Source organism: Crinia signifera, chromosome 1 (assembly GCF_055691185.1).
Source record: "Crinia signifera chromosome 1, ASM5569118v1, whole genome shotgun sequence".
In the NCBI taxonomy this organism is placed as follows: domain Eukaryota; kingdom Metazoa; phylum Chordata; class Amphibia; order Anura; family Myobatrachidae; genus Crinia; species Crinia signifera.
Window position 1 is genome coordinate 409,374,799 of NC_139217.1, and position 13,613 is coordinate 409,388,411.

The window sequence follows — 13,613 nt, forward strand, 5'->3', positions numbered from 1 at the left end:
GCGGCCGTGTCCAGTGCCGCATTCCCTTCCGGCTTCCTCCAGGCACCCCCCTGCAAGGAGGTGGTCCTCGTGCCGTGCCATGACGGTGCGCTCGTCCCGGCCGGGTGGGAGGACACCGTGCCGTCGGAAGCCGGTAGCTGCCGCCAGGTCCTCCCTTCCATCACCCCCTCCGTCCTCCCCCGTCTGCATCTCCACGTTTCTTTGGGGGCCGGGGATGTAAGCTCCGGTGGATGGGAGCTCGCGTGTGTGCGACCATCCCCGGCCCCGACCGGAAGTTATAAGGTGCAGCTCCCTTAGCCTGTTTTAGTAACTCTGTACTTATTACATCCTGCAAATTGTGTTCAGAGCATTCACAAAATCAGGACGGGGACTTACGGTGTTATTCTGGTGATTACATACAGTGAATTGGATGCTTTCTATTCTACCACTTCTCTGCATTTGAACTTCGGGAAGACATCTGTCAGAATGAGTGGGGCACATAATGTGGAGGCTGATGCAACGCAGGGCCGATGGCAGAAGGCATCTATCTCCATTGCCTCCAGCAGCTCCACCGCTGGCTATAAGGGCCACGTCTTGCTTACATTGCTACAATATGTATTTTTATGAAATTATCAAAAAAATATTTAAAGTAAGAAATATTGCTATTCCACTTAAGAAAATGTGTCTATGTACTAAGGACTCTATTCAGCTTTGGATGGGCGATTATAGGACTTCTGCGCATGCGCAGCATGTGACTTATTCTGAATTTGCAGCCTTGCGAGCCCAAACCCCGGCCGGCAAATGCCGGCCGCCACCCCCACACCCCCCCTTGCAGCGTGTGTTTGCACGCATGGCCTGTGAATAGATGCAGCCTCCCACATCATTCGAAGGTCGCCGCACATCGAATGATGTGGAATGTGCACGTATATCTGAGTGACTCTCAGGTCACTTATATTTGCGTGCACCCTCGGGAGGAAGTGGGTGGGCAGCTGACATCCGGTGATGTCAGCTGGCCGTCCCGGGCACCACCGTCACGTCCCAATTACCATGGGAACGCCCAGCATTTACATGGGAAAGCCAATGAAATCCCATGTGTGCGACTATCCGCTGCGGCCACACAGCCGCAGCCTTGAGTGTGTGCACGCAGCAAGCAGTCTGTTCGCCATGGTCGCAAGCATCCCCGTATAGGCATGCGCAGAAATGACCCTGCAAATGCACATCCGCCCACCATCGGTCCCCGCGCAAATGTTCTGGTCCGTGTGAACAGACCAGAATAACCCCCAATGTCCTCATCAGTAGCAGTGATTATACACATAATTCCCCCAGCAGTAACGGAAGTTATGCATAATACCCCTAGTAGTTGTGGCGCTCACACACATAATGCCCCCAGCAGTAGCGGCCCTTATACACATAATGCCCCCAGCAGTAGCGGCTCTTATACACATAATGACCCCCGCAGTAGCGGCCCTTATACATAATGCTCCCAGTAATAGCTGAACTTATACACATCAAGCCCCCAGCAATAGTAGTGCTTATACTTATACCATCAGTATAGTAGTGCTTATATACATAATACCCTCAGCAGTAGCAACACTTATAAACAAAATGGCCCCAACATTAGCGAAGCATATATACAAAATGCCCCCAGCAGTAGCGGCACGTATACATAAAATGACCCCAGCAGTAGCGGTGCTTATATATATAATGCACACAGTAGTGCCACTTCCACACATAACGTACACACACACACACACACACACACACACACTTTCTCTCACTTATTCAATCACTCACTGTCCCTCCACTAACATAACAGTCTGGCTGGCTGGATTTTCTCCTCTTCCACTGGCAGCCATGGTCCCTGTAGACCCGTACTCAGGATCTCCACGTTGATAATTTCTCACAGGGTGGAATGCGCTTCAGACTGTCAGTGCTCTTGGCCATCACACAGTTTGACAGGCGCAGTGCAGCACCAGGGTCCAGAGCAGGGAGAGCGCCTCCCCACCCTAGCACCTCCCTGCTGTGCATATGCTGCTGAGTGGGTTCCGCTGCCCCTGATTCTATTACCAGCAATTAATGATAGCTTGTAATAGGCTTGCCAGGGGTTATCTAATTAGCCCCAATAACCAAAGCAGGCAAAGCAAAATCCCCAAAAGCAGACCCATTTTCCATGAAAACGGGGCTGCAGATGGGCAAAATTACACAGGTTTCACTAAAGTGTGTGTGTGTGTGTGTGTGTGTGTGTGTGGGGGGAGTGGCTTGCATGGATGTGCGGGCCCAGCTGGGCGTTCCCATGGGCCCATGGTTCCCATGCCCCCCCACCCTGTTGTGTGCGAGCTCCCGGCGAATAATTTATTCGCAGTGGCCACTCGCATGCAGCGGGTGCACATGTGCTTAACTGACTATGCGCAGTTCCAAAAATTTGGTCCCCCATGCGAACGCCCGGGGGACCGATTAAACTAGAATCACCCCCCAAAACATATGGGGTGAAATTTACTAAGATGTGAAATATACTTCACAGGTCATGTTGCTATGGGCAACCAATCACATCCTGTCTATTATCTTCTAGATCAGGGTTGGGCAACACCGGCCCTCCAGATGTTAATGAACTACACATCCCAGGATGCTTTGCATTAGTTTTGCTATGTGGCCATGGTGAAACTGATGCAAGGCATGCTGGAATGTGTAGTTCATCAACATCTGGAGGGCCGGTGTTGCCCAGCCCTGTTCTAGAGGCTGGTAAATAAATAAGAAGTAGCTTCTGATTGGTTGCCCATAGCAACAGGACCTGTGAAGTTAGCACATCGCATGCATGTTGAACTAGGTGAAACGTGATCTAGATGAAAATGCTCTGCCTCATGGGGGAGGAGCAGAAATTAGGTAGCAGAGGGAAATAGGGATGGCCATTGGCACATCCCCCATCGATGGCTTTTAAAGCAGTAACCATTGATGGCTATAAAACATTCTACCACCTACCACCGATATTTCCTGCTATTGCTTCGCTGCACATGTGCAAAGCAACGGGTTGGGCCGCCGCAGGTGGGATGTGCACGCATACGCAGAAGAAAGCGACGCCACTGGATGCAGAAATGCTGCGTACGCAGTGCGCATTCAACCTATACCATCGTAAGCTATCCCTTGATGGCATAAAACTATTCGACTCTCCACTATCGATGCCCAAAACATCAAACACTAGGTCCCAACCATTGATGTTTTGGGAAAATCATAGTCGATGGCCATCCTCAGAGAAAAATTAGTTCCACCAGTTCTGCAGGACCACTTTAAAGTTTAAACCCTGACTAAACCCGTGTGCTGTTGCATCAAAAGAGATCCAATCGGATAGCTGGATAAATAAAAACATTGGCGAAGTCTCACAGTAACTATGCCTGAGCAACATAAAAACTTCCTGATCCCTGTTTGGGTTAAAAAAAAATAAAAAAGAAGAAAGCTTCGGGGAAGCACGCAGCGCTTACTTATTAGAGGGGAAGCTGCGGCCAGTACAATGCTATTTACACAACAGCAGCAGCAGCAGGTCTCTGGCCGCACACACTCACACTGACTGACAGGAGTAGACTCACTGGAGCCCCCCGCACAGCGGGGAGGTCGAGACGTCACCGCGATGTCACAGAGAGTGCTCAGCTCAGGCTCCGCCGCACGTCACTGCTAGACACGCCCACTCATTAATGCGGTGACGTCGCGCACGAAACGAAATAATATCGAGAGGAATAGAGCCTTGGTCGCTGGCTATAAAGAGCCGGCCTGTACGTGCGGGGCGGGGCTACGCGGCCGTCCAATCACTGTCGCTGGTTCCGTTTCGTGCACCAAGCAGCAAGTTAGGCTGCGACATACAAAACCAGCTGCTCCCGTAGAGTCGGGAGGGGAAGAGGGAGTGAGCGAGAAAGATGGCGGCGGCGGCTCTTAGTGAGGAGGGCAGGTACGGGCTGTCCTGCGGGCGGGGGACACAGGACCAGGTCACCGTGCTTCACGTCAAACTCACTGAGACCGCCTTCAGAGCCCTGGAGAGCCACCAGAACACTAAGGTAAGGGCCAAAGCGGACAGGTGAGAAGTGGGGTGCATAGAAAGTGCCCCCTTAGTGCTGCTGTACAGGGGTGACATGAGTGCTGGGGGTCAGTGATGGGCTGGGGGAGACACAGGGGGCTGCTGGTGGCCGGGCGCAGGTCTTCTGGCTAGGTGCTGAGGCACTGCTGCCCTTGTTATGGTAACCAGCTGGTCCCTTGTCTCCCAGGTGGACAGGGGGTCCCAGGCTCTTGCCTCCTGCTATTGCCCTCTGCTGAGTTCCCTTGATACCCTCCATCGGAGTTCCTGGCTACTTTCCTGTATTTCCCCAGAACTGACACTGGAAGGAATTTCCCCCACAGCCCCCGGATCCCTTACTGGAGGCTGTGTCATCACTTTGCATTATAGCTGGGCTAGTTTGCCCTGAACACTCCCTCATTTTGCAGCATTTATAGTTGTAATTATTTGTACTTTTGGCTTTATTTGTTTTTTACTGTTATCCTGTTTGTGTACTCTTCAGTGGGGTCTCCCCACAATGTGCAGGGTCAGGGCTGCCTGTGCCTTGTACCTGTATAGGAAAGCTGAGTAAGCCTCTATATAAATCCCAGCAGTAGCTCAGTGCTGTGTTGTCAGTCGTACAGATACCATCCCCCCCTCCTGTCTAGGTTTGTGGGGGGACAGCTGGTTAAACGGTTTTTAATGATCTTCCCACCTCCCATTCACTGGCCACATATCTGCTGTGGTTTTCTCTCTTCCACCAGTGGTCTGGTACATCACCTTGTTAGCAAAACATTGGTAACCTATCTTCTTATTACTAGTTAAAAAAAAAAAACTTATAATGGTCTCCTCTGGCCTTTAATGGCGTTCCATTGCTTTGGATCTCTACCCTTGAGTTAACACCCTGGTGTTCTTGTGTAACTTTGACAGTCAGACCTACTGTAGCTGGATAAGTTTCATGATACACTTTATTTGCCTTTTCTTTAATCAAATCCTTAAATAGCTTTATTTGGTACTCTTTCTGAGTGCTAGCTTTTAAATAGCTGTACAGCTACAGCCATACATACTACCCTACCTCCTCGGCGGTGCCAGCTGGTCTCGGATTCGTTCAGTAAACTGAGCCAAAGTCTCAGCTTGGGAAATAGGGGAATTTTGCTGAGCTGTCACTTCACGTCTCTAGCCTTGGGCCTGTAAAACATTTATCTTACCCTGTGCAGATTTCTATGATATAGTTTTGTTACCATTTGCTGTGCAGTCTTGTTAGATCGAACAGCTGTTTTGAGATTTTCACTTGCTTTTAATGAATTACACTATAAAATGACTATGTATTTAAAAAAAAAAAATACTTACGTATAAATGTATTGTTAACTTCAGCCTACTATGTGTAGTTTTGTTTAAAGATTTGTGCGCGCCCCCCCCCCCCATCTGTACTAATGCACTCCGTGAAATTTCCATTCAATGGCAGGCAGTACTTGCTGTAGCTGATTAGTACTCTGGAAATTACACTGTAGAACGGCAATAAACCTTACCAGGAAATCCCTGGTACATTTTGATTCCATTGTTAATCAAATAGTTTACAGCAGTTCGTCGCTTGTAGTTCTGCGATCCTACTAGGCATCGTTGCTAGCTCTTTAATGCACAAAACACCCTTTTATATAGAATTTTTAAATTCTTTCAGCTCCTATTTAGCTTTGACTTTAACGCATTTCTGATTTTAATTTTTTTTTTGTCTGATCATGTGGCTTGCATATAAAAGCGAAGTACGTGCTCAGTCTCTCGCTTGACAGGATTAATCATTGCTGCTTTCCTTGATTAGGGAGGCTTTATTGGATAGAAAGGAGACCTAATACCCCAAAAATCCCACACAGGAAACTGCTTACTATGCAGTTGTTTTCTATAAAAGGATCTACTGTTCCTGGTATGAGGTGTCAGTCTGAACTGTGTGCTAAAATGCCTGGAGGTTTTTATCCTTCAGTCAGTAGGCAATACACACAATGGTGAACAAGACATTACCTGATCCTGTGTTTTCATTTATGTAGTGGTGTATATTTATTGGTGTGCATTGCTTCTGCTATCTAGATTTAATTTTTTTTTTTTTTCCCTCTGTACCTTTTTTCTATAGCAAACTGTTCTTGGTGATTCTTATAGAAGCTCTTTAAGGGGGATGGGTGATCAAGTAGGCTTTACTCAGCTATAAAACTAGAAGGGAAATCTTCATACGTAAAGCCACAGATTGTGTACTTTACGCCGTACATACCGTCATACTTTCTGCATGGCCTAGTGACCTCTTGTGCTGATCACTTCTGTTCTTCTTGGCTCTTACAAGCAGTCAGCTGGGACTTGGAGAATTCAAAGTGAATCACTTCACATAAACAGCATATATCCAGGCAGTTGCAAAGTTTCTACTACAGGTCTGCTATTGCAAGCGTTCTAAAGATGTTAACAGCTCACATTTTCCCACTTAATGCAGGCAGATCAGATTACTTTTAAAGAATAGGCAAATTGTCCTCCTGCTTCTCCACAAAGACAAAAAAAAAGTCTGCCAAAGGTGCCCATTCTTGTGATAACATTTCAACAACAGCATACAGTATGGATGGTGGCATTTGATGGGGTTTTTCCCCCATAGAAGCTGCTTTCATAAGAAGTAGCAGGGTAAATGTTTAGAACCCAAAGCAAAGTTTTAAAACTGTGCAGGCTGATACCAGTTTCTGGATAACGTGTCTGAAAATGGAATGGTCTCCAATGATCCAATATCCACTCATCATTGTCCTCTCATACACTGATTTGGCAGTGTTGCAGTTTTCTAAATACTACCTGCTATAGTCAGTGACCTACAATGACCTGTTACATGCAAGTAAAGCAACTTCATGTCCTGTATGTGACATCTGGCATTTAAATGCAAATCAGAACCAGTGGGTACCTGGCTTTGCAGCTAGTGTTGTACAGGGCACCAGATTGGCAGCGTTATCAAAGAATTTTTTTTGTTTGCAGAATATGTCGGGTGTAGAAGTAGGCATAATTGAACTCTTTGGAGACCTTGACAGGATATCATAAGGAGTCTGTAGTGTGGGCAAGAATAGAGCAGCTGTGTTTGTGACCATCGCCTTAAGGGATTTGTAGCCGTGTTGATGGCTGTATTGCAGTGCTTACAGCATAATTTGAAAGGGAAGAAAATCTAAAGGAACGTTCTACTCCCCACCAGTCAGTGTATTTAGGACTGTCCCTAGACTTGGTTATTGCTGGCACCACTGTAGATCACCTAGGGCACTGCTTGGCTCTCTGTAACAAGAGAGCTTTCAACAGCAGCTCTAATCAAAAGGATTAGAGCTGCTTTCTTGGATCTGCTGTGTTATGGAGAGATCTGACCCGCAACAAAAGGGATCAGTAGAGAGGCCCCAGCTGTTTGCGTGCTGGGACACTGGTAAATACAGCTCATTTTCGGGACACTTCATCAAAATACTGTTGGATAGTGGAGTAAAATATATTTTATAAGGTTGGGAAATGTTGTTTATATAGCGCTCAGTTTCTGCAGCCCTTTATATATTTCAACATCTACATATATACTGGTTTTAAGAAGTTAGGTTTGAGTTGCCATTTCAAAAGTGCCACATCTTGCTCCTCTGATAGACAATGTTGTATATTTCTGTACTTAGCCCTGTGGGGCTGCTAACAAATATCAGCGAATCAAGCAGCTGTGTTATTACAAATCTAAGGGGTATTCAATCTGGGGTCTCGGCTGTCGAGCATCATTCAATGTCCCACCTGCAGCGGGGCGAGATGCAGCCGCAAGCTCGTCCCTTCCTGGCCGTTTGCGGCAGAACGAGCCCAACTGCCTGTGAAGTCGGGCTCGTTCTGCCGAGCTCCCCTGTTCAATGCTGTCAAGGAAGACAGCATTGAATAGGGCCTGGCGGCCATTTCCCCCGTCGGGAGATGGTTGCCGGTGATTGAATACCCCCCTAATGCCTTGTACACACATGGTGATTCTTCTAAGCCATTTTGACTATATTGTCAAAATTGCTTAGGTTTGCCTAAATCGCTTTGTGTACACAGTGGCTGATAGCAATGTGTGGCCCCACAACTGTCCGGCCAAAAAAAACCTGCAGGCCAGAATATTTTGACTAGACACTGGAGTGTCTGTTCAGCTGTACATGCATGCTGGGGCTAGCCGCCAGCTTATCTCCGGCAGTGACATTGCAGTTTTGACTAAACAAAATCGTTAGTCCAAATCACCCAGCCTCCATCGTGTGTGTGTGTGTGTGTGTGTGTGTGTGTGTGTGTGTACACTCCTTTACTGTTTTTTTTTTTTTTAAATTGAGCAAATTATTTAAATTTTCCTATATCTACCTTTTTGATTCCTCATTTTGGTTCTTGTAAAGATTTAATAAGGAGCAGTGGCGGCACTTACCTCTGTAGAGGAGGCGGGCTGCTGCAAAGCCGGGCCCCCTTCCGTTGCTGGTCCCGACCTCCGTCATGGGAGCAGCGCATGTGAAGTACCTTCTTTGGTACTGTTCAAGCGCTGACCCTCAACCTCTATGGCAATGGTAGTCAACTCCAGTCCTCGAGAGCTACCAACAGTTCACATTTTCCAGACAACCTAGCTGCTGCAAAGGTGCACTCATTACTTCCTAACACATGTTAAAAGATCCACAGGTGGAGCTAATTACTTAACTTGTGATTCTGTGAGGAGACCTGGAAAACATTAACTGTTGGTAGCTCTCGAGGACTGGAGTTGGCTACCCCTGCTCTCTGGGCTCCTTTGGCAGCAATCCATATTGGCATATTCACTGTCCCGGGTCCGATGCATTTGCAGAACCAGTTTTTATGGGATGCTGCCGCTAGCAGCCATTGGAGGCATTCCAGAGGGAGGGAACACCTCCCAATGGACTGCCTTGGGTGACTGTCAGGTCAGACTTTCAATAGGAAGTCAAGGTGAAGCCAGTGCAGTCTCACAGAATGCATCTGACTCCACACAGTGGCAGATTTTACCTGGGGGAGCTGCGGCCCATAGGTAAACACTGCCACTGGTAAGGATTATTGTAGAATAGTAATACTCCTATCCACCCTTCTCCTTACTGTATCTCCTAACCATGCTTCAAAACTTTCTGGTCTCACAGCAGGTCAGAATCCCTTCCTAAATTATATGCTACATCTTCATGTATAATACGGTGTCTTCATCTTCGGGGTTGGTTTTTTTTCTACTAAACCTCTCAGAGGTTGTCTGCAAATACTCAAATCTTCAACCATATACTCTTTTGTCAGCTGTAGTGTATTGTGCAGTTATTCCTATAAACTAATCATATGGTATTACTCTTTTGCACTTTTTGGTTACTATAAATACAGATGGGGCATGGCTCATCTTTGCAGGGGATGGCGACGCCAGCCGCCATCTGTATAGCGAGAAGGGGACGTCCCGCTTCCCCCGGGTCACCGCCACCTGCCCGCACCCCCCCCCCCCTAACCCTGTCCGTCTCACTGAAGTGGAGCCGGACACGCGCGTCTCGGTCAGATGGCGAGCCGGGCTGCTGGCGGATCGCCAGCGGTGATGTTCTGGCAATTCGCCAGCAAAGAAGAGCCCGGCCCCATCTGTACTTTGAATGCCCCAAAATTCCCGTTGCCTGGTTCTTATTGTAGCAATTTACCGCTGGGCAGTGGCTCTGGAAAAGGCTTGTTGGTTCGTTGGATCGACAGTGTCTAGGTTGACTTGGAAAAGAGTCCACTCCATGAGTTTTGGGGTTGTAAATTTTCTTTTCTTTTAGCAAATGGACCCCCATATAGAGTACTGCGTCCCCTCACATGGCTTGCTTCACTTGCCATGGTTTGGGCAAGGTGTCTCGCTGTGCTTGGCACACTTTAAAAATTCCCAAATATAGGCCACGTGGATGGTAACCTATGAAAAGTTTAAAACAAAAAACTTCAAACTGACCATTATTGTGTCAACCTAAAGTCCAGATCCCCTTTGGAAAGATCCTGCACTGGTGAAGTGTAATACTAGCTTACTCATTAACTACGTTCCGTTTTAAGACCTGACTTGTCTAGCAGCACATGTGCAGACATGCCCCTGACGCGATATCAGGGAAATTCATGATCAAACGATTGATCTATCGTAAGCAGGTGTATATGAACTGTCTGAATGAGGTCATCCATGCAGCTCATCTAGTATCTCTAAAATAGGGCACACATCACAGCAAGGATAGCGGGGAGCATGCTATTGCATGCTCAGCTCCCATTCACTTCAATGGGACTTGGCTCTGATGCGAACGCTTCGGGCATGCTGCAGTGTGTTTGCATCACAATCCCACTACAGCAGTGGTGGGGAACCTCAGGCCCGGGGGCCGTATGCGGCCCCCGTAGCCGGTCTGAGTGGCCCACCCACCCGCCTGGTGGCTTTGCCGGGAGTCAAGTACAGGGGAATTCTCGCAAGAGGTCGGTAGTTCTCGCGAGATTCCTCTTTATCAATAGCAGCCAGAGACTGTCAGTCCTATTCAGTGGCAGCCGCCGGAGTGTGGGACGGCTGCAGCAGGACAATTTGTAAGAGAAGTTTTTACATATGGCCCCCAAAGGATTTTTTCCCCATACAAACGGCACTTGGCACAAAAAGGTTCCCCACCCCTGCACTACAGCATGCTGCAAGGCTGTAGCAGGACGCATCTGTTTGTTGGTGCATCTGGCAGTGTATGACTGTCTGACGGTTCGTACCTTTGCTGCTGGGCAGGCACTGACACTGTCCGATGGTAAATGTATATACCTACCTGAATGGACTCCTAAACCTAATAACTGTTTGGTTACAGTGATAGCTGCTAAAGATGGCCCAAGCACTCCAGGTAACAGAGGATCATTCTTTCACATCCATGCGGAGGATTTCTGGCCCATTCATCTTTTCCGAATTGCTTTAATTCAGCCATATTGGGGGGACTTTGAACTGCCTGTTTAAGCTCTTTCTACAGCATATAAACTGGATTCAAGTCAGTGACTAGGCCACTCCAAAACTTTCTTATGGGGGGGGGGGGGGGTTGGTTATCAGGTGGTGAGATACTAGGGAGATGGGTGCTAGCAGGCAATTTTTTTTTTGGGGGGGGGGGGGGTTGCAGCAAGAAAGGCTGTTAACTAAGTCGGTGGGGCCGTTGGTCTAACAATATAGTGCATGCGCACCGAACATCATCTGTTACAGATATATTTCCGTGATGTGACTACTCTCGCGGCTGTGCATGCTGGTCAGATTGAACTGCATTAACAGAAGGGAAAGTCCTTAATGATGCCCATTGGCACACCTTGTTCCCCAAGTTGACCATACACACTAAACTTTTTTTTTTATTTATTTTTTTGCCAATCTGAGCAAAATCTTTAGTGTTTACTGGGCTTAATGAGTTTGTCAGCTTGCAGATTTGCTGTGCAGCAATGGAGATGGAGAGCAGGGCACTGCAATGTAGCTGGAACTTCGTAGGCCCCATAGCAACATTTTCAGTGGACCCCGTTTTGTAGGACTCTCTCCACAGCAGCTGTTCATACTGTATTATTCCCCAGAGTAGTGTCCTAGTTCACATTTTACAATACAGTACACCCATTTCATAATGTCATATTATAGATGAACCAAGTTAATATTATGCTACATAGTGCTCCCAGTTCACTATATACAGCACTGCTTAGCATCCAGTTCTGGGACCCTCGTACAAAAGCTTATGGTCTGGGTGCAGTTGAGTCCGTCAACAGATGTTCGCCCAATAGCATTGACACTTCTACTCTCCCTATAGCTACTCACATGGTAGGCTGGGTGATGTCACAGTAGCATAGATGACTGAATTACCTACTTGTTACCACTCCAGATGTGCCGAATGTTTAGGGTTAGTCATGCCAAAGTGCTCTATATTAAACATCAACATCTAAAGAAAGATGCTCATGTATGTAACTTTGTGGGTGATTCAGTTTTTTGGGCTGGGCCCAATCTTCTATCTAAATTAATGGGAGAACAGGGGGCAATATTAAAATGTGTTTGTTTTTTTCCCATACTGATATCACCCTACAGTGCCGCATGTAGCTGCTTAAAACAGTTAAGCCTGACTAAAGTTCAGGGTTTAATGTGGAAAGTGCTGTTTGGGTGCCCAGTCAGCCAACTTCTTGCACACTTCTCTTGTCGCCGCCTTGGTTGCAAGCTGAAACACCAGTGGTGGTCTGCACCTTAACAGAGCAACAATGAATTGCTTTGCCCGGCAGTGACCATCACTGTACAAACCATTAAATTGCGCCCCTTAATGAATTCCTTTTCTCAGCAGTGGTAGTCACAGTGCAAACAATTGAATTATGCTCCACCTGTGAATCTTTTTAAAATATGAGTAATGAGTACAGCTGTGTGCCTGGTGGGTGACCTGTTGTGGGTACTTGAGGACAATCTGGGTACCACTGGTTTACACCATGGTTGTTGAAAATGTAAATCTCATAATGTGTCCTCACTTTAAAGACTATATAAAACTGATCATAGCATTCCTATTGCCTAATGTACTGCCATGCCTTAGAACTCCCTTTGGTGTAAAAGAATCACACGTGTGGTTCATTGTTGATCTATGGACCTTATTCTGGTTCATTCATTCAGATACATTCGCAAGCAGCCAACCAAATGGACCGCACGCCTATAAGGCCACCGACGCTTCTCGTTCAGAGCAACACACAAAGGGGCGTGGCCTACTAATGCACATATGCTACCATGTGCGTATGAAACTTGCATTGTCCGCACGGACTTCCTGCGTGCGGACTGGCAAACAAACACCCTCTGCTGGTGTTTAACACGGCACAGCAGGAATCCACCCGGAAATCATGCTCAAACCTATTACCCAAAGTGTATGTTGATTATTGCATTCAATTAACTAAACCGTGTTGATGCCATGTAGTTAGTTAATGGATAAATGAGAAACCTTTATGCTGCGTGGATGTGTATTGCGTGCAGCTGAAAGTAATGTAGCTATTGTGCGTGTTGATTGTCCGAGCGACTGCAGGCCCGATGTGGCAGGGTTGCGAGGCGTGAGACTTGCTTTTTTTTTTCTTGCAAGTGTTTCTTATGTGAACCGGTCCGAGCGCTCAGTGACTTGGGGCGAGGCGTATGCCTCAGGTTTTTTCCCTGAGGTTTTTCTGAATTAATATTAACTGTAATGTAGCAATGTGTGACCGAGCTGCACCACAAACTTGCCATGTGTGACCGAGCTGCACCACAAACTTGCCATGTGTGACCAAGCTGCACCACAAACTTGCAATGTGAGGCTACTGCCAACTCTTGTCTTGTGTTGGGTACAGGACAGAAGATGTGTTCTTGTACTAATCTTGTAATGAAGACCATACTACCTGTTTCAGACTGAAACAAACATGTTTTATATCCCTTCCAACAGGAGTCTTGCTAATTAGAATATTTTGCTTACTAGTTTAAGCAGCTTAAAGCCTCTACTTCCTTTTGCTAACTGAGCTGAATGCATTTTTATTTGTTTCCACATCCAGAACTACTATAAACCTATAGCTTGCTGCAATGTAGACTTCAGCTGTGTGAAGTCTTGGATGTCGTCATTTGAAGCACTAGCTTTCCTGTCTGTACTGATGACACAGCTTATATACACATTCCCTTATCAATGCTATGCAGACT

At 47.0% G+C, this 13,613-nt stretch overlaps 1 protein-coding gene across 1 annotated transcript in view; it reads left to right on the forward strand.

Annotated features, from left to right (window-relative positions):
* Positions 1-3,741: 3,741 nt before the first annotated feature.
* Positions 3,742-13,613, forward strand: part of ELL2 (elongation factor for RNA polymerase II 2) — a 44,597-nt gene continuing 34,725 nt past the window's right edge. Inside the window, exon 1 of the mRNA XM_083151756.1 lies at positions 3,742-4,019. Coding sequence (XP_083007882.1) covers positions 3,882-4,019 — 138 coding nt within the window. The 5' untranslated portion in view covers positions 3,742-3,881. The remainder of the gene's footprint in view (positions 4,020-13,613) is intronic.